Raw genomic sequence first — 24,842 nt, 5'->3', positions numbered from 1 at the left:
TCTTGTTAGTCTTTTGGGTCACTACCTACCTAGTTCAAATTAATAATAAATCTATTAATTTATTTATTTATTACTGCAGTTCATCATCACTATTAGTTAAATATATCGTTGTTTTGGTTGTGCCTGCCTATTTTCTTTCCAAAAAATCTACATTTACCAAAGACATAATCAAATGTTATGAGTGATTTGATCATTATTATAAAGCACAAAAATAAGTTTGTCATATTCTTCTATCTACAGTTTAGCACATGATATTTAATTGTTAACAGATATTATACAATATCCCGCCCTTTACCAGCCCGTTTTATTTACTCGCTGTCGAAAGTAATTGCGTTAATTACGCTTATCGCTTCGTATTCCGTTTCAAAATGTCGGTGTTATTCCGATCATGAAAGCGATCGCTCTCTAAATATCTTTGATTTGCGCTAACGATACAGTGCTGTGCTATGGATTCTTTTGATAAACTATTTGTAAATAAGAACATTATTCAATAGTAAGTGTGAAAGTTTATGTTTGAGTGCCAATTGTGTCTCAAAGATGTGAAGAAATGACACGCAGGACGGTGGAATGAACTTAGACTTTGATTGAAATATTTTTCAAATTCAAATTCAAATCATTTCATCATCTTGGCTGATCGTAGAGGGCTATGTTAGTATAGCATTACACACAAAGAGTGGCATATAATGGCATGTAATCGTTTTTTCGAACATGAAATTACACAACAATTATGAAATCTTTTCTGTAAATAACCTTTTACATTTCTCTCCATTAACTCTTAAGAAAATATAATAACGTTGTGATTCACGTGACATTTAAAAAATCTTGCTAACGTGGCAAGTGTTTTAAAAGTAATAATATTTTTTTTATTTCTACAGATTTTTGGGCCTTTAATTTGAATTAATCTTGATGTTTTCTTTTGTTCTCACCAAAACAATAGAAAGATAAACAAGTAAATTTTCATTTCATTTCAAGATCCAATTGATTTGTTAAATTCCCTCCACTATATTCAAACTTATCATCATTGTATGATATTATACTTCGTATACTAATCTTCTACAGAGCTTCTACAAACTAAAATCTACACAGACAATTACCTAAAGATTAACTACTTATTACATTTCACGATTAATCTGTTTTACATTGATACAGCCCTGCTTTCGATCGTCACGAGAGCCCATTGATAATCTTAAGGTTAACCATCGCCACAAGATAACCGACCATGATTTGTGAATAATTGCGCTTTGAACGCGCCCACGATTCTATTCATTGTATAAATTCTTAATTGAGATTAACAACGCCTTTGTATCGGCACGAAATTCAACCCTGTTATTATTAAACCATTGAATATTGAGAAAAATGTAACGAAATATTTATACATATATCAAATTTCAGTGATACAAAAAATTCAACTATTGTTGTATAATAAAATAGCTTAAAATTAAAAGCTATACTAATTCGTACTTTTAATCCAATTATTAATATTTCTGTCATTTATATATAAAATATATGATTCTTAATACATTCATATTGTTTTGTTAATAATATTATAAACCATACCATTAGTAGGTATTATTACGAAGAGCTATTATTTATTTCGTACTATTAGTACACGCCCCCGAATACATAACACAGACCGAGCTATATCTGATCTAAAGATATTATCTTAATCTCTCTATTTATTACGAATCTAAGGTTTAAACCAATTCTATTAAATATTTTAAAAAAACATTTTTTGTATTTTAGCATAATAATTAATAACTGTTAAAAATCAAATGGAAATGAACTATGAACTAAAGAACTAATTTAATATTACTACATAGTACATACTTACCTATGTGTTGTGTTTTTGTTAGAATTTTTACCATGTTAACGAAGATCACGTTTTCAAATCTTCCAATCCAAAATTTATTAAATGTTTCATAATGCAAGATGTAAAAATTTCGATTTCTCAATAGTTTAAGACTGAAGTCATTAAATGCGCAATAATAAGAAAATATATTTTGTAATCGAGATCAAAATAATAATTTTCGATAACGAGAGCTAACCTTTAAAAGCCGTGAATGGTGGTTGTATAATGATAATGTTGCACATTGCAAGTTGATAAGCCGTGGGAAATAAACAAAATATAAAGATCCCATTATTTCAACATAGCCCTTCGAAAGGTTCTAAAGCTTCTTGGGAATCAGGATGTGTGTGTATTTCCTATTTTTTTCTAAATTGTATTGGGATATAGGTAAATGGGTAATTGGTTGGTTTTTAAAATGCGGTATGAGATCACATTGTATGTTTTCTTCTTGTGTAAAAGTCTTTTCAATAATTCAAATCGGACCATAAGAGTTTGACTCTTTTAACGTATATATAAACAGCTAGAAAGATATTTTTTGGACATTGAACTTCATAATATGAAACGAGGTGCAATTTTTTACTGTGGTTACTATTTAAAACGTAAGGTTTCGTTTGAAATATGATCACAGAACATATGGCACGTGCTATGCCATGTGCTCTTTTTAGTACATTTCATAATTATACACTTTTAAAAGTGTAGTTAGAGGTTTTTTTGTTTTTTTTTATTTGAATGAATACACAAAGGAACATTTTTGGTAGTAAGTACCTACAATATACTTTTCGTTACAATTAAATAAATCATGCTGCTGTTTCCAAGAACTTTTACTCCAAAGATTGATTTTTTTTTAATTTTATTAATAAGCTTATTTATGTTTATTATGATCGCTGTCATATACATATATTCTAGTTCCCCTGTCTTGTTATAGGTTTATGTAGTTTTTGAGAAACTGCAAGTCTTTATCACGTTAAACGAATTATGCCAGTAATTTTCATTAACTTCAACGATTAACTTTTAATTAGAATTTTAATTGATTACTTTAGTGTTAACAAGGCTGTACTAACAGAACCTCAGTCATTTGCAGTGCATAATGGTCGCCATATACGCCCGTGAGTATCAAGAATTATACTAACAAAAAATATTTTACATAACACTTTTTTTTTGTATATTCGGGAGTTTACTAAATGTCATACGTTATAATATGTTAATAAGTTGTTAAATATAACTTGACTATTCATTTTTTTTTTCAGTTGCCACTCTTTTGATCATTTCACATTGCGAAGGCAAAAGTGAATTGATGGAATGTATTCGCGGAGAGCAAGCAGTATGTGGTAATGATGGTATAACGTACTCTAACATGTGCGACTTAGAAATTGTACGATTAGTTCGTACAAACCTGACCGTAGTCCATGAAGGTCCATGTAACTCTTTGATCAAAACTTTAATAAGAGCACTACAAATGCAACAACCAAGAAAAAATATAAATAGTCTTCGTATACGTCCATGGGGGTAAAATATACGAATATTTATTCATATTTAATACACATCAGCAGCCGTGCTGTTCTTTATAGTTGGATTATTTTTAACATTATCCTTGATTTCAGCCTTGGCATTCAAGTACGTCCGCTTTGGCCACCGGGTATTGGAATACGGTTACTGTCTCAAATGATTAATACTCAAAGTGAGTAATTGCCAATTAATATCATCATATTGAGCTTTTATTGACTTAGTTACATTTAGTGCACAAATTATGTACCAATCAAATGTGGGTTTGATTTATGTGAAATAGAAGGGATGCTTAAGTTAAAGAAGACAGCTAAATACGACTACCAGGTCATAAGCACAGTGCATACGATATCGTGCTTCGTATTTTCTGTAGGTACTCTAAGTTTTCTACTATAGGTAGGTATATTTATGCTCAAGCAGCAAGCTGCTGGCCAACCTGAATTAACTCGGACTAAAACCATGGTACAAAGAGAGCAAAACAAAGGTCTCGTAGGGCACATTTATACTTCAAATTACTTCCTACGATACCTTTTGTCTTACTCCAGCTGCTTATACTCAATTCTTTAATTAAAACAGCATTTTCCTCGATGTTGTAAAACATATTCATATTGTTTCAGGAAATATTGGAGGATTCGAATTCAAACATAATAATATTAACACTCAAGGCACCAACAATGAATTTGGTATTGATGTTTCGTAAGAAAATGAGAAATATGCTTTGATTAATATAAACAATGGAGTACAGGGATTCACAAAATATTTAAATGTTGCGAATAAATAAGCATTTTTATTCGGTTTTTAATTTACCTTTTCGTTAAAAATACAGTTGTATTATAAAATGGAAATATGGCCTATTCAAGTTTCAAACGGGCTGAAAAACTTTATTAGGATATAATAAAATCGAAACCTATAACTGATTATTTTTTACATAAGGGCAACAGAAAATATCTTATAATATGTTAACAACTTCATCATCATCATCATCATTACCAGCCTGTGTTCGTCCACTCCTAGACGAAGGCCTCTTCCAATGCACGCCACTCAGCCCGGTCGACGCTTATCACGATGAAACTACTGACGGAATTCATCTGCCACTTGATATAATATGATAAAGAACTTGGTGGGATTATTAATATTATTTAAAAAGGGGTTTAGAGTATATATTCTATGGTATGAGTCCATAATTACTGTATAGTACAATAGGTCTGGATGCACATTGCACAGTTATCCTTACAGAAGTTAAATTCAGAATATGCCTACATACATTGCTGTTTCTCAACAAAGGACAGCAGGATTTCATTCATTCGATATTTGTTACAAACAGAGTCTTATAATTTTTGTATGCATGTTAATAAAATAAAACGAGCAAGCAACCGTTTTATTTTTCTATATTATGATTAAGTGATAAGAGAGAAAAGATCGTGTGAACACATGGTACATATTATCTCTATGTGTGAACACTAAATATTGTAATTGACGTTTTATTAGGAAAGAATCAAAATTGTGTTGCCAGGCTTTTCTCTAAAGAAAAATTGACGTAATACTGAAAATATATTCACACGCCCAAAAAAGCGAACAGTAGGCACGGGTCAGGATACCAATTACATATTATATTGTTTTAATAAAGAAATAAATAAATATTGTAATTACGCCTAAAAAAGAATTGATCTTTTCACACAAGAAAGCGGTGAAATTTAACAATTAAAATGTTAATTAACTTTTCGAATAGCTATACGTGATAATTGTTAACAAATGACCGACCGCAGTTAGGACAAAATGATCATTGCATATATTCGTGAGTATTAAACACAAAATTTCCTGAAAATCCAACCTACATATCCTCTATTTAGTTTTATAGAATTGAGATGATTTGGTAGGTCTTCCTCTTAGGAAATAGTGTTCCCGTTTTGCAATCATTTTAGTTAGATATGTTGCTAATCAAGAAATATGATCAACTATGACCGCCATGAGCAGTAAAAACTAATTTTATTATTTATCTCTATCTTCTATATTCTACAAAATAACAAAACGCACAGCCTTTTCCGTTTTCTAATGTCATCGTGTGTGTCTTATTTCCTTATCTATATATTTTATTATTCTAGTTGCCAGCTTGTTACTTATTTTGCCAAACGAATGTAAAAGAACCTGGCAGAAATGTCCGCATGGGGAGCAGGCAGTTTGCGGCAATGACGGCAATACATACAATAACATCTGTGACTTGGAAACGGTACAATATTTTCGTACAAACCTCACTGTGAGATACATAGGTTCATGTAACTATTTGATAGACACGTTATTGAAAATATCAATGCAACCAGAAACTAAGAAAAGTCTACGGATTAGGTAATGTAACATTGTATTTGTATGTAATGCTCATTTTGATTTTTTTGTACTACGCACGTTTTATTTTATTTATTTTTGGCCCTGTGTAAAGAATTTTGTTTGTTTATTTCAGATGGTCTATTGGATTTGGTGCTAAATTTGGGTCTAAAAAAAATAAAATGAAGCTGGTCAACTATATGATAAATACACAAAGTAAGTCGTTCCATTGTATCAAAAAACTAATACCGCCTTCAGATTATTATCAAAATTAAACTATATTTATAATCACTTTATATAAAAAAAATAATTATCAAAATCGGTTCAACCAGTCGAATGTCTTGAAGTAACAAACTCAAAAAAATACAATCGAGTAGAGAAGCTTTTGTTAAAGTACTTTTGTTGTCTCTATTTCGTTGCAGTGAATTTGGCCTTCTTTATAGATCAAATGAAAAAACAAGAATATAGAGTGTTGTTGTTTTTTTGCGAACAAACTAAAGAACATTTCAGTACAGTTTCAAACGAAATAAAATTTTGGCCTGTCATAACAAAGACGTCAACATACTCATAATATACTTACTCATTATGTTATTTTCAGAAAACATAGGAGCTTTTCAATTTAAACATAATAATATCAACACACAAGGAAACAACAATAGATTTGGAATTGATATTTTGTAATGTAATAAAAATAAAGTTATCTATGATCTATGACGAACATTAAAAATGAAATCAAGTTAAGAACTAAGCAGGTTTTAACGTCCCAAAATTTTGATATTATTTTTTAAGCCTATATTTTCCTACAATAAATTCATATTATAATACAAAGATTGCTTTATTTTTCAACCTCGTGTTTTATTTATCAACTTCAACACTGAACAACAGACCATTGTGCGATACTAAAATATATGATGACTATGTAGTACATATTATGTACTTAACTTAAGCAAGATGGCTCTTATTTTTTCCAAACTTAGTTTTAGGCATATCTTATCTCCTAGACAAAATATTTAATGTTGTATCGTTTTAACTAAATAAATGTTTCTTTTTTCTGATTTTAATTATGCCTTAAAGGGCTGATAGACGTACGAACTAAAGTCGCGGTTTTAAAGTTCTTACTCGCGTACTTACTCGGCTCGCGGCGGTGACAGACGTGCGAGCCAAGGCGGGCTTCGAGTAAAATTTCAAACATGTTGGATCGTCAACGAACTTACTCGACGGTTTTTAAGTACGCGTACTTGGGGTGACACACGAGCGAAAAAGGTCGTCGAGCCACAAGTTCGCGTACTTACTCGTACGTCTGTCACCCCTTTTAGAGGCTTAAACACTGCCTTAAATTTCAAACAATTTAATTTAAGAAAATCCATAGCTATAATACTAATATGAATTTATTCCTCTTTATAGTACCTATTAGTACCTAGATGAGATTGTTATTGAAAATTTGAAAAAATATATTGGAAAACAATAGGCCATACGTAAGTAAAAGTTATTGTGTTTACGAAATTTCACGTCAAATTAAAATGGCAAATTAAAAAAGTAGCCAGTTAGCTGATTACTCGATAATAATACTTTGAAAATGCTTATGTTGTTAACAGGTAAGTTGAAGAAACTTTTAGATTTTATTATGATTGATTGCAAAAGACTTATAGCTGTTCCTATCATATTTTTAATATATTTTACCTATGTATTTTATAGTTATATACATACATACCTATAGATAGTAACGTCTAAGTGCATCTTTATATCATTAGGTACCTAAATACTGTAGGTATGTGTAAATTTTATAACTTTAAAAGTTACGAGCTTTTCCCCGCTTCTTATTTGTATATAGAATAGTACAATCTTTATAAAATTGCTCCAGATTTTTCCTCCTTTAATTTTCTTACGTAAATAATATAATATAAAATTTTATAAATAAAACAAAAGAGGGTATTTCAGTTTTCAGTGCGGTGATCCTCTTTCCTTGCAATTCTAATACTGCAGCGCTCCGATGCAGACTGGGCAACCATTTTGTGTGTGGAAGCGATGGCTTCACGTATTTCAACATGTGTGATTTTGAATCTGTCAGGTCGATAAGACCCAATCTTTATATAAGACATGAAGGGAGGTGTGAGCAAAATGGTCCTACTGAGAGACCAAAAATGTCTAAGGATAACGGGTTACCTAAGAGGTTATTTTTTATTCAGTGATTAACTCAATTTGATTTAATTTGTAAAACAGGAATCGATTTTTATTATAATATTATAAAGCCGAAGAGTTTGTTTGTTTGTTTGAACGCGCTAATCTCGCGAACTACTGGTACGATTTGAAAAATTATTTCGGTGTTAGATAGCCCATTTGTCGAGGAAGGCTATAGGCTATATATCATTACGCTAAGACCAATAGGAGCGGAGCAATGCGGGTGAAACCGCGGGGAACAGCTAGTTAATAATAATTCTTATTCATTTGGTGTTTCGCATTTGATTATAGAGTGTCTTTGCGTTTCGTTTATAATTTATTAATATCGATTAATAAAAATCTCTACTCTTTATATTATTTAACATTATGTTGCCTATAATTTTCATATTACTACCTACATTATTACATATAACATATATGTACGCTAGTATCTACTTGAAAAATATTTTCATCGTTTATATCTAACAACAAAAGCAAAAAATATATGTTTTAGCAAACATATGTAGTAATTTCGTTTAATATACCTACTTAATATATTATACCATGTAAAGAATAGGGATATTACAATTTTGGAGACCTATGAAACACGATGAACCGATTTATAAAATGTTTGGTAATTTATTAAAAGTTTTAAATTAAAACACATTTCCTAGGGGCTATAAAGCTAAAAGACACCACTGGAGGAAATCAAAGGGAATGGGAATTTTATCACAGATATTACAGACACAGAGTAAGTAATAGGATGAATTAATCTTTCTGTCTTTCTAATATAAGTAATATTATACGATTGTGATAAAAAATTGCTTAATTCATATATTTTTTTTAATATTTTCAGTAAAACTGAGTGCCTTTAATTTCGAACACAATACTATTAACACCCAAGGAAACAACAACAGATTTGAGATAACCATAAACACGGGATGTGCAAATAATGATGTTAAACGATGTTACGTGATAGATCACTAATAAAAGCATTTTTCTTCTTATTTATACCCCTTATTAAAAGAAGAAGAAATCCGCTTATTTTAATACAAATAAAACATTAAAATATTTTACAATTTTTTTTTATTTCTGTCCTAAAATATAATCTTTTTAGTAGGTTTTTTAACTATGTACTTTCAATTAAATATCTGGCTTGAATTGTAAACGTTATTATTTATGCCTTTGCTAATTTCTCATCAAAGTAGTAAACGCCAAGCCACATATTTTGACTAAGGTGTAGAGTTTGTGAACTGAGGCCTTGTAGAGTTAGGGCGTGTAGTGTTAGAAGCTTGGCTCTACATGAGATCTGATAACTTTTTGCCAGTGCGAGTCATATGGGCTCGTCTTGGCAACATTTTACATGAAAATGTTTTTGGTGGGATTTCATTTCTTTTTGTAAGTTGTTTGTAACAAAATTTTATATGTCGATTAAACTTTTAATTTTTTTTTTAACAAACATATATATATCTAGGGGAACCAAGTTTTAGATTATTAGATTAGACCTCTAGCGTCATCAAAATTTAATTTAAAATTACAGGTCTCATACAATCTCCCATCCCCTAGTTTAAGGGGATGGGGGATGAAAGTTACAAGTTTTATAATTTTTTGTTGTTTGTGTGCTAATACTAGCTTACATACAAAATTTCAGCTTTCTAGGACATTAGGAAATACCATAAGAATTTTAATGATCATCAGTGAGTCAGTGACGAAATTAGCGTTTTTTAGATATAAATAAAATCTGAAGTATAAAAGCTAATGTCATTAAAACTTAATATGTTCAATAAGTCATAATCCAAACCCAAGTTATGAGGGTTCAAAAAAACGTCGAAGCGCTTCGAGAAAAGGTAGGTAGTGCCCGTCGCATGTTCGCTTGGCTCGTCTTGGCGGGGGCACTACCGTGCCCCCAGATTAAGTACACTGATATTGATATTTTAGTCACATTTTTAAAAACGCAAAGTTTTTGTTCCATTATATAAAAATATGTAAATGTTCAAATAGCACACAGCATACAGCAGTTTAGCCGCATAAGAATGTTTATTGTCTCGAAGAATTTTATTTTAAAGATTATAAATAAAATCTCTCAAGGACCTAGGTATAACAAAAAACAAAAATATCAACTATCAAATCAAGCTTTTTAACATATTAATATTATAACGATAAAAAATACAATACATTATTTCGCGGGAGTGTAAAAAAAAATAGAGCTAGTTATACAAGTGATTTTAAAATTTCACGTTTAACAGTTCAATTAAAACGGTAATTTAAAAAATAATAAGTGATTTTTCATTCCACAACTCATTTGGAAATGTTCACGCAAGTTGTGAGTAGTAAGTAAAAAGTTATATAAATTTAATTTATGTGCAATAATAGTAATTCGTTATGTTATATTAATTATTAGTATACAAGCTGTGCTCAGCGGTTCCACCCGCATTGATATATAGCCTTCCTCGATAAATGGGCTATCTAACATCGAAATAATTTTTCCAATCGGACCAGTAGTTCCTGAGATTAGCGCGTTCAAACAAACAAACTCTTCAGCTTTATAATATTATTAAGTATAGATAGATTACCTATACAATATACATATCGCTTAACTTTATCCTATAATAATATAGTTAAAATCTAATTCTTTTACTATTCACATATTTCCAGCTTTCCAATTGTTAGCCTTAAACTTAGCACTCAATATATGTTTCAGTTTTCAGCGTTGCACTCATCTTGCCATACAATGCAGATACAGCGGTGCTCATGTGCACATATGGAGAGCGCCCTGTATGCGGTAGCGATGGCCTCACCTACACCAACATGTGCGACTTGGACATCGCCCGGTCCTTACGACCAAACCTCACTATGAAACATGTCGGCAGTTGCGAAGATCTCGATCATACGTATGCTAGAAGAACAACATACTACGACGATGATGACTTTTATGTGGATCGTAATTTTTATGGCTTACCTGGAAGGTTTGTTGTTATCAATTACATTTACTTGAGATCAGTAAATTTCGATTGCGTCTGAAAAATAAATGATAAATATTTTTATTTTTATTCTATATACTTAATATGTTAACTGAATATATAATCTTCTTATATATAAAAATGAATCGCAAAATGTGTTGGTATGCGCATAACTCGAGAACGGCTGAACCGATTTCGATAATTCTTATTTTATTATATTCCTTGAAGTACGAGGATGGTTCTTATGTAGAGAAAACGTAAACATGTACCACGGGCGAAGCCGGGGCGGACCGCTAGTATGTTATAGTTATTTAATTGTTGGGTTTTTTTCCAGACGTCCGTATAAAAGGAAACATTTGAAACAATCTAAGAAAACCATTCTATCGGAGATGATTAATACACAAAGTAACTATTTTACTAATGTTCATACTCAAAATTAAGTACTAATTAATGACTATTATTATAGAATGTTTTATCTTTCAGCTAACATAGGAGCATTTGAATTTGCACACAATAATGTTAATACTCAAGGATGCAATAATCAATTTAAAATAAAGACCGGATGATGGTTTTCAAATGATATTAAAATAAATTTGAAATATAATACACAAATATATTGTAATACATAGAATTCACTGTTTTTCATTTCAATTTGTTATATTATATTGAAACTGTAGGTAAATATCTCAGTTGGACATCTGTAGTCCACTGTCCATCTAACTAATGTTGGCATAATGGATTTACCTGAATATTATGCCTTTGGTAATCCACAAATCTAAGCAATATAACGAAAGATAATAAAATAGGTAAGGAAATTTTCTGAAATAGAGCCTACTAAGTACTAACATCTACCTACTTTTAGTTTTATATGATCTGTGATAACTCATAACACCAATTGAATTAGCCAAATCAACTTTGTGTTCAAATCTTTATACTTTTCCATCTATGCCAATATAACATATAGTTTTATAAAAAGTCACGAACCCGTATATAGTTTTATAAAAAGTCACGAACCCGTATATTGTACATATTTATTATTTATATTAATTATCTACGACATACGTTAAATTTGTAAAATGCACTATACTCAGTAGGGTTTTAACTTTTATTTAATGTCATAAAGCCTAAAATATCTAGTGCATCGTTGATACCCTATAGCCTATATTTATTAATTACTTGATATAGTCACATATAGATTAAGTTTTTTTAATCTGCAACGTATGAGAACGTAACTCAATGTTACGGTTAAATTAATTAAAATGTTTAATTAAAAGGAAGATTGAAGGTTTAAATTATGATATTGGTTGATGAAAACCAGTCGACAAAATGATCACATCGTATACGCGTGAGTTAACTTAAAGAAATATAGATCAATCAGTAGATATACATATATTATTATCTAGCGCAAAGTAGACCGTGTCAATACGTCATAAAAAATAGTTTTAGTAATTTAAATGATTACAATAAAATATAATATTCCTTACTAATATTACGAAGTTCATTTTTTCAGCACTCATTTTATCAGTTTTCCTGTATACAACATATCCTATACATCACAGTGAAGCTGCAAGAATAACATGCAAATACGGCGAGCAAATACTATGTGGAAGCGATGGCTTCACTTACAATAACATGTGCGACTTGCGAATTGTACAAACCGTTCGACCTAACCTCACTGTGAAGCACATGGGATCATGCAAGGCAAGAAATGGACGCCTCTTGGACACGCTGCTAAAAATCATCGAACTTCAAAAAAACATGGTTAAAGATAACGCTCTGAGGAGTAAAAAACATTGGATTCCCAAGTCAGTAATTTATATGAGAAAAAGTCTTTTTAATTTACCAACGTTTTACTAATTGATCTCTTTAACTCCATTTTAGGACACCCTATTGTAAAGAGGTCAAAGTGAAATTAAATAAAAGACAAAAAAGTGATTTAACAAGGATGCTTTTATCACAAATGACAAACATTCAGGGTAAGTTATTTCGAAGTCCAGTAGATAAAATATTAAAATATTTATGAATTATGATCCACTTTAGTATCATCAAATCTGAGTTTATGGGCATTTCATTTCAAAAATTACGTGCTGATTTTTTTTTTACAATTGGAGTAATGGTCAGGAGATTATAGTGTAGATATATAGAAAATAATAATTCGATTTTTTCTTATAGTAAAAACCCCCTGTTCTTCTACCTGCAAAGTTGAGAATGCTCGTTCAGCGTTGGTTACAAAATATTCCATGATAGTATAACCAATTATATAGTTTAACTACTAAATTCATTGTTATATTTCAATTATTTAATGTAACCAAAATGTAACACGTTTATTTCAGAAAATATAGGTGCGTTCGAGTTTTCAAATAATACAATAAACACCCAAGGAACTGGCAATTTATTCAAAATAAAAACTGGATAAATTCTGTATAAAATTTCATATGAATACGTTTTGTGTTTTATTTATCATCCATTTATCTGCATTAATTTTAAAAGATTAGACTTGTTATTATAATATTCTATAGGCTATGTTAAAATTGTTAAAGTTAAAATTGAAAACTAGGTATCGAATATAAAAAGGGCAGTATTTGAAAAATATGTAAAAATCTAAACTATAATAATAAAACTGTGCATGTATGTATTGTCAATAAAAGTAACAAAGCCAATAAAGGCGATAAAGTAATTAATTTCAATTATCTAGTATGTAATGGAAGTTTAATTTCGTTGCAATCAAATTTACACATTGCGCTGTGAAATTATGATTAATTGCACTTTGCCTTGTTCAATTCGTCTGATTTTCCATAAATCAAACTGAACTATACATTCAACAGCACAATGCTTTTAAAAGTGAAGAGTGAGTACACAATTTAATAATCATAGAAGAACTTTCTAATAAGTAAGATAATTAATTAATGAAAAATATACATCTTTTTTCATTACAGTTATAGTGATTTTCGCATTTTTTCCATATCTCAGAGCGCAAGTTTTAAAATGCATTTACGGTGACCGTGTCGTGTGTGTAAGTGATGGATTCACATATTTTAATTTATGTGACTTAGAAATTGTTAGGACTGTCCATCCAAATTTACATATCAGACATAATGGACCTTGTAATGAAGTCAAGACGCTGGACAGAAAAATTAAGATTATTTCAGCTCGTGATGACGTCGCTCCACTGCGCCGGAACAGAAATTCAAAGTAACGTATTTAATTTGTTACAATTTAAAGAATTTTGATACAAGTAATTCTTGTAATGATCATTAGAATTTACCTACATTTGAGCTTTAAGACGCCTCCATGTTCAAGATGTTTGAAAAAGACAGCCACAAAGAAATTTAAAAACATTTTTTTTTTCATTAACAGAAAACCACACCACCACCACACTGCTCGTGACGATTTTCTATTTAATAATATAATGTCGCAGATGTCCCAGATAAGTAAGTCTTACTAAAATTATAAATTTTAATTGAGAAATTATGACATAGTGAGTTGCATTTCAATTTAATATATTTTTATACATTTTACAGCAAAATTGAATGCTTTCCAAATGACTGATAATGCTGTAAGCACACAGGGTGAAAATAATATATTTGAGATTGATTTCGGATCAAACGATTCAAGCCTTCGCAGAAGAATGGCACGTAAATTCAAACAGAGGAAATCGAAAATCGTTTAAAAGCAATGTTAAAATAATATTGGTTTATTTGGACAAAGCGCACAACTTTTGTTTCTCTTCTCTTCCATCTTGTTCAAAATTAAAAGTGTCGTCATAGTAATTGAACTGAAACAATTTTGTTCTATGTTTATTGTCAGATTTAGCTCTATTCACACATTTCCCATTGTACATATAGTGCAGGTTTTTAACAGTATTTCTATTATAGTCCAAGTGGCACAAATTATTATAAGTTTGATCGTTACTTCCACAAACAGGAGCATATATTTGACAGATTCTCTTACATTTCCCTCTATGTAGTACTTTTAGACTTGGGTTCCTTTTCTGTGCGATCCAGAAATGTTTCCTAGATGCAAACGTTCCGAAATTGGACGCACACAGAGGGCTATGTATGTAATTGTAGTTAGGCCTTGGTAATACATCACCACGTGTAAATAATGCTAGAGCAGTTAACCAGACAGCTGAAACAATTGAATAAAATTGGAATATTAAAATATTAACATTGTCTGTCATAACTCGCTATAACCAGCAATCAGATTAATAATAATAATTAATATGTTCTGCACAAAGAAATGAATATTTAGCAATTAGCATTGATGTTGCCTTTTCTTGGATTATTTGGATCTTAATTAAATGCATGTTAGAATATTCTTAACAAACTTCACGTATATCTATCTAATCCTAACCAAACTGATTCCTGAAAATGAATAATAAATAAATATTATTTTTTAAGCTACAAAACTTACCAGTAAGAAACATGTCCAATCAAATATCATTAGCACAAAATACGACTGACTTTGTATGGAGTCTAAATACCAATTCACATTACATTCAATGTTACGTTTTAATGGAAAATTTTATTGGCTAATCATTTAAGGCTATCGGCTATAATTAGTCCCAGTATTATCGACTCTTTATTAGGTAATATACCTAGATTTCTAAGATATTTGATGTTATGAATGGCTTGAATGCTATTTTAATTACCGATACAATTTCTTTTGCCATCAATCATAACTTTGAACACTTAGTTTGAACACCTCTAAATAAATATGGACTGATACATAAAATAAATAGATAGTCGACACCTATTCTAAAACTGAACTAGCATTTCTTAAAAATATTTATAAATTTCAATCAGATAATGATTGAGTTATTCATAAGGAAGTGAGATGATATACAGGTCAGTTTTGACAATGTCTATAGGCACTGCCTTTTTTGTATCGGAATAATTGCTGGCTATGTAGGTTGTGTATGGTTACGTACTAGAACTGAGGCGTTAGAAAACATCGAGATAAATATCTCGTTGCAACAACAGAGAATACTTACAAAATGACGCCCACGCAGATGATCTTACCGGTGTTTTAGTTAGGGTCCGTTTTAAAATTTGTGTTATGTAACATGTTTCTATTTATTTGTTATTGTTTCGGTACAAAAAGAAGTAGTATATATTGTATTGGATTTTGGTGTAGAGTAGTAGTATTTATTTTGAATAATATACTAAATTCTTAACTTATATTCCAGATCAGATAATACTATTACAGCGTTGTCATAACGTTATTGCAATTTAATATACCTAACTAAATAATTTTCTATTCCAAGAAGATACTCTATGATGTGATAACCATTACCCTCTTCTACTACATAGGTATACTAGGTATTCAGGCATGTCAAATAACTGCTGTCGGCGATTGCATGATCTTGGACGTTTGACTTGAAACCAATTGATAATCTCTACAAGTGCTACATTCACATAACAATCATGCAATATCTTAGCAACAAATAACAATAAGGCGCTATCTTGATAATTCTTGATTGAGCTTTTGTTCAAGCCTGATCGTTCCTTCCTTCCTTTATACGGTTGAATAGATATGTAATATGAATAACGTAATAGTAAGCCGATTAACTGTTTGAACTTTATATGGACTAGCAAGTCAAATTGATATTGCGAAATCATAAATGATTATGCTACACTTAAATATTACATGTATCATGTGACACTATTTGCATATATTAATATCAACTTATAGAAACTTAAACACATGTAATATGAGAAACAATTTATACATCCTACGTAACATGCGTAATAGGATGTAGGTAAACATAATAGATTTTATCTCATAAAGTATAATATGATAATTTCGTTAGATGTTGCGGTTTCGTTTAATAAATGTTTAACTGTCACTTTCGATACAAATATCGCCAGTTGTAACCTGTCAACTTGTCGTCCATGATAAACAGACACTGGCATTTGGCACATTCTCTTGATGCTCGGAAGTTATCGATGTACCTACTAGCAAAACTATCCTCATTATAATAATTAAGTATAGTATTTAAGTTTGTGAATTATGTCTCAATATAATAGTTTTCCTTTCTACTTTTTCAATTTTGCGAACCCTTTCTTTGAAGACGGGTTCGAAATAAAAATCTTATGAATTTGGTTAGGTACTCAAGCTAAATAACTAAATACCTACATAAGATTCTGAAATATTTATTACATAATAATATAATAGCAACAAATATTTAGTAACGTCTCTCCAACGTATCAATACGACACACTCTATTTATAACTTTTAAAACAATAAAAATCAATTGCATGCATTTGCAATCAAGGACAGGAGCTGCTTATGTAGTACTTCAATTGCAGGTAATTATTGATGAACACAGTATTGTTAACCAGTCTGTTGTTCTGTCACTAAAATAACCACTATACGTTACCATTATTCAAGATAAACAAGGCTAACTATGCACTTCGCTTATCTCCGCAACCTACACTAAAGACACCTCTTATATCAGGTTAGTGTACGACCTATTGTTTCTAAAGTGGCTATATTGCTGACAGGCTGAAAGCTTTGATGCATAGTTTCTTCTATTATTTGTAGTCATGGGGATCATAGTACTACGTATATGAGGTATATTACGTAACTGTTACTTATTGAACTATAATTTTGAAACATAATGATGTCACACAAATGATATCCACATAGAGCGAGCAGATTCGCGCAGAAAATGCTTCGCAAGGCTTTGCTCTGTATGCATCCACCTTTTGTATATTTTGTCGTTTCAAAGACTGGAAACACCTATACAAATATATTTTGTGTTAGAGTTTTAAAACCGATGGGTAAACAAGAACCGGTTGTTTAAACCGTTTGAATCAAAGTGGTAGCCGCATCTATCATAGACAAAGTGGGTCGTTAAGATATTTCCTTATTCGTAAGTTAGCAAAAAATAATCATAAATTTGTATTTTTGAAGTCATGGAAATACAAAGACGTTAAATATTTAACTTTACTTTCTATAAAACTGCAGTTTTCACTAAGGGATGTGATTAATGGGTAAGAAGTATGATCATCCGGTGATTCTATGTTGACAAGATGGCGGTGAATTGTAAAGAATACTTGAAGTCCGGTTCACAACTTGTTTAGCATTCTATGACCATGAATAAGAATGACAGCATAGTTTAATTAATATGGGATTTGTCGCAGCAATAAAGATAGCAAGTGTACAGAAGGACCATAATATTTTGTCATGGCAAGAGGCCATACATCTTTGTAGGAAGAAGTATTAAATCTATCGAAAATTAAAACTGATGATCCCTCGTTCCTCCAAAATCCTTTTAACAGTATAAATAGCTTCAGGTGAGTACTATATTATGTACGTGATACAATATTTGCTTTTAAAATTAACTCACTGCTAGGTGCTGCTAGCTAACGCCGCTCATCATATATAGTTCAGGATACATCGCCCATTTTTTGCAAGTGACTACTATCAAGCTCCTTTAGTTTCTGTGATCTGTGATCAAGCTGATTTTCCGTTTGTAGCTTTATTTTGATGAGACACCGAATAATTTCGTGTACGAAACTCTCGATTGTGGTAGCTAACAGAGATAACAAGGATACAATTTTTTGATTTGATGGTTCTCAAATATTTATTACGCAATTTGTAGGACAATATGTCTGTTGAATTATATAAACATTAACTAAGTGAAAACAAAAAAATCAGCTTGTTAGTAATCATTTATGATGACCTCGTTATCGATACACTTTGGAAAGGGGGACTCTTTGAACCAACCATAGATTTTGTAGGACAAATATTTTTTCAAATAATTTAGGTAATTATCTTGAGATTGAACCGAAAAAAAAATTCAGTTAGTAATAAATATTTGAGAACCATCAAATCAAAAATTTTTATCCTTGTTATCTCTGTTAGCTACCACAATCGAGACTTTCGTACACGAAATTATTGGGCGTCTCATCAAAATAAAGCTACAAACGGAAAATTAGCTTGATAGTAGTCACTTGCAAAAATGGGCGATGTATCCTGAACTAATAATATTCCATTACATCTAAAGTTTGTTTTTACATACATATTCTTTGCCTCGGTTTCATTTCGTATGTGAACTAACGGATTACAATTAAGTAATGTATGTTTTCTCAAGACCTTTTTAATTACAATATCGTTATCAGATTTTCTCAGAAGGGCATAAAATTATTGTTGAGCAGTCCAAGTAGTTTAAATTTTAACTCAATGTAGTGTTTAGAATTAAGATCTACTAAGGTCATCTTCACATTATTGACGAATTATTAGGGTATTTAGGGTAGGAGAATAAACTATAGATAATATATTTACGCAAATACTTAAAGAAGCGTTACCGTTCGAGTCCGGGAAGGCAGAAATTAATATGTAATATGCATTGCACATCCATTTACTACACGGTATATAACTACTAAATTAGTACGAAAATAACTCAATACTCCAATAGTTAGATTAACTATGTAATTAACATAAAAGTAATTACCTATTGAAGCAACGCTTATTAATCAATGCAAGTGAACATCACCAATATAATATTATCACTGCTCATTTAGTAAATACTAAATAGTAACTATTCTCTGAGAGAAATGCTCAAATTTAAAATTCTTACAAAGGTCCCTTTAAGGTTAAGTTAAGGCTCTATAAGAGCTTTAACATCTTTGCTTAACATTTACGGCCGTTCTCAATGAACGGTGAGAACTTCATAACAAAGAATACACAAATTATGCTCATAAAATAATTAAACACCCACACCTTAACCACTAAACAATGCAGATCGGTACAGTTCGTTGACACTGCACTCGCCATTTCTCATACGGATACGGTTGATGGCCCACGCTCCCGGCTTACTCCCATGACACGCAGGATCATATTGCAGCATCCTTATATCCTGTGCAGATTTACTACACGTAACAATTAAAGAGAGTGCAGTGGTAATCATTTGCACCAGACCGTCAAAGTTTGCCCTAAACATGAAAGGAATAAAAGTTAATAGTTTTCTGCAATACATGTAATTTTATAAACATACTTTAGGTACGATCTCTTTTCTATTCTAATTCATTCTGAATTATCCGCACCAAAATGAAATAATTGATTTACTTTTTAGATTTCAGGGCTTAGGTACAATTCTCATAAAGGTTAGTGCAAACGCAAGATCGAATGACTGAAAGAACTTGAATTAAAGCTTCATGATCTTATTACCTACTTATAATGCAAATGGTAATTGCTCAAACAGTTGTAAGCATACCTTAAAGTATCGTGTCCAAAAATGCAATTAAATTATATCAGAGCAAACGTGAACACTATGGTCTATGATTCACGCAGAAGATTCACGTTTACTTGCGAAATCATACAAAATATTGTTCGATCGTGATGTCTGTGCATTGTAATTCATATTCTTGCATATTTCGCTCCATCGAGCTGGAATCGTCAGAGTTCAGTAAAACCTCTTTAATTTATTTAATGTCTACAGTCTAATCGAGCAAATCATTAAAAGAATAGATGATTATTACATCGTTAACTCGTTAGCGTTTTTAGTCACACCCCCAATTGTAGGTACACGTAACAAAAACTTAAATTAAAAAATCATAAAAACGAACTTATAATCAAAATGTATGAGATGTTCACGCAGTCGCCAGGTCGCACGTGAAACATGGCTAGTGTCTGCTCAAATATAATTTCGTGAGATGAGTCAGTCAGTCAGACACGTTTTAAAATTCAATTACACCTGTAGTAGTATTTACTCAAATGACTTCATTGCGTGTAACTACCAGTACACACGATAGCAATACATTGAGTACTATGTTTACGCGTATTGTCGTTATTTACAAACCAGTCCGTCGTGTTATCTATTTCACTTCCTCGCTTGACTCGTCTCAGCATCCAGAACACGTCCGGTCAACGTCCTTCTTAAGTGTTACATGAATATTAATATAAGTGCAATATTTTATGCTTTTCTCGGTACCTGCGTTGGTAATATGTATAATTTTGTCGGGAAAATAGGAGGTACAATTTTGTGCCGCGTGCGGGTAGTTTCAGTTACTTATTGTTAATCGGTAGGAAAAGTTGGGTGGCATAATTGAGGTTTCAAAGTCGTTTTCTTATCATGAATGTAGATCATGAGATACCTACAATAATTATTAAGATCATCATCAATCTCTGTTTCTATCGTTTGAAAAAATATTAAATACTGCGGAACCGTATCATCAGTAATCAATCGCGTTTAATTAATACTTAATTACATGGATGAGAATAATTCCGAATTTTTAACAATTGTTGTCACATTCGCGTCAACAAATAAAAATAAATAAACTTAATTATAAAAACACACGGAATAGGTATCGAATTCAATACTCAAAGCCGCGCTCTTGAAATTCTCGAATGCACAAAAGTCAAATATTGCAAAATAAAATATCATATCAAATTCCAGTTATTTACGTAACATAATATAGCTATTCAAGTGTGAAGAAACAAAACATAGAATTCAGCGAAGCATGAACGCGAGTCAGATCTGTTCATTAAATATTAAAAAAACGAGAAACTCTGTACATCTATATCCACTTACACAAGCACCACATAAATAAGCTAATCTATTAAGCTAATTTATTTCTTATATAATTCTTCTTAGATTTAAAACTTAAATAAAATATACATATAATGCACATTCCACATATTCATTCTGAATATGCTGATCTCTAAACTCGACACTGCCCATAAATATTTATTCTTTATTAACTGGGATCACACTTGTGACTTCCTGGTTTTATCGGTAGTGCGTTAACTACTAGATAGTTGATACTACACCTAAACCAACTCTAGTATTGTACTGCCCTGATAATCCAGCAGCGACTAAAAATTGCTCGCTAATAAATATCGGGTTTATCGTCCAAGCAGTTGTCCAAATTACTTGCAATTCTGTCCTTAAAAGCTCATTTCTCGTTAGATAACATCAAAACAGCTTGAAACTAACAGTGTAACACACGCGACGATATAACGGAATTTGTCGAAGGCGAACGGTTAAGAGTCTATTGCATTCCTATTTAATTAGGCTTATCAAAGTACTCGTAAGGGGAAATATGCAAATCTCACACTTAATCTCTAGAACCGTTCATATTGGGGCGGTGTCTCGCTGCAAATTACATGTAGGTAGAGTTGCAAGAAGCCGAAGCCTCTCTGTCACTCACAACCAGGAAACGTAACCCCTTGGAAACGATGTGAAAACAGTCATTAGAGACTAGGTACGTTTTATTCATGTGTAATGCATGTCCGAGCTGTGAACCCTGCTATGTGCGTCATTATCTAGACATGAGAATATATGGAAATTGTGTTTGTAAATACATGTCTCGGAGATTCAGCGTTGTTATTACCATGTATCTGGTTTGACACTGTGAGGGAGGGCTTCTGCTGACGCTTGATGCTGAAGTAACCCTTGGGGCAAAACTTACGTAATAACACCATCAAGATTTCATATCTAGACTTTCAACATTACCGCTTAGACATTATTAAATTTAAATATCAATTGTTATCTTCTGAATTATCTCTACAAGTGGAAAACTGACTACTTTTACAAGTTATTCGTTTCGAACAGTTAAATGCGACTGTGTTACTTTACTAAAAGTATGCCAAATGGTTCATCAATGGACTGCATGGGTGTTACGGAGGTCGAGAATTCGGATGCTTTAACGGTTGTTTGTTATGCTCAGTCTAATTTGTATTCTAGTGACACACCTCGTCCCTTTCAGCCACGATGACATAGACTACATGCCTGTCGAATACTTAGAATGCCTATTAACCTGATTGTTGTTGGAACTTTGGAGTTTGGGCAGTTAACATGGACAATGGTCATTCCGGATTACAGATAATATCATCTATGTATTATGTGGTTTGTTAATTTTAAGATAATAGAAAATTAACTATTCCTTCGTCAAGGGTGATAAAACATTGCTAAGTAGGTAGTTTTGTTAAATGCAAAATTTAATTAATTAATCGAAATATCATAATCTTTGCAGTTCTATTGGAACCTAAAAATTTATTACATACGTACTTCATTTGTTTGGTTTATTAGCACTTAGCAGTTAGCTAATGTATTCATATTTTCAATTTATGTCCCTATAAGCTTTGAAATAATACAGTGACATCACCGTTCACCGCTGTGCCTCAAGACTCAAGAGTCAAGTGAAGGATGGAGTCACCAAGGAATATATTATTATGTATATTGTTGAGTTAGTCAGTTGTGGCTTCAAATATTTGTATAAGTCAACTCTATACGCATCTTAGTTCTGCACGATGAAACTTATTTCTACAATTAAAAAGTTTTATGCTGATAAAATCTTAAAGACAATTTAGTTGTGACTTTAAATGATCTTTTTAGATTACCGCCTGCGTACATAAGATGATCCAGTTAATTACAATATTCATGATTACAACAGTGACACCATATTTAAATTGCACGTTACCAAGTAGGTCGTTCTCATTCATAAATTTCAAAACACTGGATTAAGCGTGCACCTACAGCGTGGAATGTCGTTTGTAACAAATGTACTTGGGGCAACTTTTAAACTCAGCATGACATTGATGTTTTACTGAACTAGCTTTACTTGTAACTTTGCTTGCTGAGATAACGGAGCTTTTAAAATGGTCACAACATAAATACATTAGACAAAAATGTCTACAACCAAAGTTTACATTGGTGCACAAGTGAAGTTTTTTTTTTTTTTTGAGAGCTCCTTACTTTTTAATTAATAAAAAAAGCTCATCTCACTGTTTCACCAAATAATTTAAAGTAATATGAAATTATTTCAAAACTATATACCTATTACCTAGGTAATGATTTTTCATGACCATTGGTAAACTATTCCGTACTTTTAAATGCACCAAGCTAAGACGCATGAAACGCTATGAAGAGGTGAAAGCCTGATTGCTCTTCTCGTAGATGAAGATATAAGATACGAAAAAATCTAGTAAAACATTAATTGGAAAAAAAATTGTTTTGTAGCTCTGAATCTCATATCCTGAAACTTTTTTTGATACGAGACAGACACAAGAAAAATATGGATACATAATCCATATTTTTTTTCCAAATTAAACAAATATTTCTAATGATATTACATGTAAATAATTCAATAATAACATTTATAATGAATTAAAAACATTCATCGCCAATCTCCACCTACTAACAACTTAACAAGGTCGTCACTATTTTCTAAGACGCTATGCAATGTTTGTAAATTAGCGTGTCCTAAGTGGCGTATTCGAAGCGTGAAACGAGTGTGATTTCTTGATATATACAGAGTAAAAAGTAAATACTATATTAGTGCAATCTTTATTCACGTTCTTAGGGTCAATAACATAACACCAATTTAACGAAAATCGTGAAATAACCGTGTGAACAATTATAGGCCTCAATTAGTAAAGAAATACGGATAAATGACGCCGTCTCTAATTGAGTCGGATTTTAAATTTTTGAAATAGAAGCGAGAGCTATCACGCCTTTCTTCATTATGTAAGAAATGGAGGAAGATTACTCACATGTGAGAGATACAATTAAATGTTAAGTGGTTTTTAATACTTTCCATTAAAACTTTAATGATATTGTTACGGCAAAAAAGTTAAAAAAATGTTTCCGATTTAAATACATCTCGTTTCTTTAAATTATAAAAAAATATAACTGTAGTAATTGATGTAACAAAAGTACTTTTGTATAATTATATATTATGTATTTTCATAACTATTTGCTTTATACATAATTCGGAAACAATTACTGCCTACTTTAATTATATCTACTTTATAATAAAATTTCAAACAATTTATTAAATGTGACAAAATGAATGTAAATATTGCATACATACAAAAATGTCTCCGTCTGGTTATTACGTACCTACATAACTATAGCATCACGTAACCAATAATATTCTATTATCGTAGAATTTCATTTCGAAGAAAGTTGGGAAATGCATGTGTCAATTGTTTATTTTATAAACGTTTTTTTATTTATGACAATTCGTTATTTTATACTTGCGGAACAAGTGATAACTGCGTTAAAACAACCGACTTCACACTTGCACTTGCAACATTTACAAATA

The 24,842-nt window shown here is 31.2% G+C and overlaps 7 protein-coding genes across 7 annotated transcripts; 6 read left to right on the top strand and 1 right to left on the bottom strand.

Annotated features, from left to right (window-relative positions):
- Window positions 1–2,868: 2,868 nt before the first annotated feature.
- LOC123690964 (turripeptide Lol9.1-like) lies at window positions 2,869–3,356 on the top strand. Its single transcript, XM_045635125.1, has 2 exons — window positions 2,869–2,952; window positions 3,094–3,356. Exons 1-2 carry the CDS (start codon window positions 2,934–2,936, stop codon window positions 3,354–3,356), a joined length of 282 nt encoding a protein of 93 aa, XP_045491081.1. The 5' UTR covers window positions 2,869–2,933.
- A 1,721-nt stretch (window positions 3,357–5,077) lies between these two features.
- Window positions 5,078–6,450, top strand: LOC123690990. The gene is made up of 4 exons (XM_045635150.1): window positions 5,078–5,144; window positions 5,452–5,692; window positions 5,805–5,884; window positions 6,267–6,450. The coding sequence occupies exons 1-4, from the start codon at window positions 5,126–5,128 to the stop codon at window positions 6,347–6,349; spliced, it is 423 nt and encodes a 140-aa protein (XP_045491106.1). The 5' UTR covers window positions 5,078–5,125; the 3' UTR covers window positions 6,350–6,450.
- A 708-nt stretch (window positions 6,451–7,158) lies between these two features.
- LOC123690987 lies at window positions 7,159–8,879 on the top strand. Its single transcript, XM_045635148.1, has 4 exons — window positions 7,159–7,263; window positions 7,607–7,838; window positions 8,500–8,576; window positions 8,682–8,879. The coding sequence occupies exons 1-4, from the start codon at window positions 7,245–7,247 to the stop codon at window positions 8,810–8,812; spliced, it is 459 nt and encodes a 152-aa protein (XP_045491104.1). The 5' UTR covers window positions 7,159–7,244; the 3' UTR covers window positions 8,813–8,879.
- A 1,176-nt stretch (window positions 8,880–10,055) lies between these two features.
- LOC123690963 lies at window positions 10,056–11,225 on the top strand. The gene is made up of 3 exons (XM_045635124.1): window positions 10,056–10,155; window positions 10,527–10,791; window positions 11,120–11,225. The coding sequence occupies exons 1-3, from the start codon at window positions 10,134–10,136 to the stop codon at window positions 11,223–11,225; spliced, it is 393 nt and encodes a 130-aa protein (XP_045491080.1). The 5' UTR covers window positions 10,056–10,133.
- An 881-nt stretch (window positions 11,226–12,106) lies between these two features.
- Window positions 12,107–13,280, top strand: LOC123690962. Its single transcript, XM_045635123.1, has 5 exons — window positions 12,107–12,130; window positions 12,296–12,590; window positions 12,667–12,761; window positions 13,119–13,172; window positions 13,276–13,280. The coding sequence occupies exons 1-5, from the start codon at window positions 12,112–12,114 to the stop codon at window positions 13,278–13,280; spliced, it is 468 nt and encodes a 155-aa protein (XP_045491079.1). The 5' UTR covers window positions 12,107–12,111.
- A 261-nt stretch (window positions 13,281–13,541) lies between these two features.
- LOC123690986 lies at window positions 13,542–14,455 on the top strand. The gene is made up of 4 exons (XM_045635147.1): window positions 13,542–13,633; window positions 13,722–13,977; window positions 14,143–14,216; window positions 14,307–14,455. Exons 1-4 carry the CDS (start codon window positions 13,615–13,617, stop codon window positions 14,453–14,455), a joined length of 498 nt encoding a protein of 165 aa, XP_045491103.1. The 5' UTR covers window positions 13,542–13,614.
- Window positions 14,456–14,479: 24 nt separating this feature from the next.
- LOC123690989 lies at window positions 14,480–15,259 on the bottom strand. The gene is made up of 2 exons (XM_045635149.1): window positions 15,199–15,259; window positions 14,480–14,913 (listed from the first exon to the last, which is right to left on the bottom strand). The coding sequence occupies exons 1-2, from the start codon at window positions 15,209–15,211 to the stop codon at window positions 14,480–14,482; spliced, it is 447 nt and encodes a 148-aa protein (XP_045491105.1). The 5' UTR covers window positions 15,212–15,259.
- Window positions 15,260–24,842: the final 9,583 nt, after the last annotated feature.

The sequence above is a fragment of the Colias croceus genome, chromosome 4, assembly GCF_905220415.1.
Source record: "Colias croceus chromosome 4, ilColCroc2.1".
Taxonomy (NCBI): Eukaryota; Metazoa; Arthropoda; class Insecta; order Lepidoptera; family Pieridae; genus Colias; species Colias croceus.
This window is presented reverse-complemented; position numbering and strand designations above follow the sequence as displayed.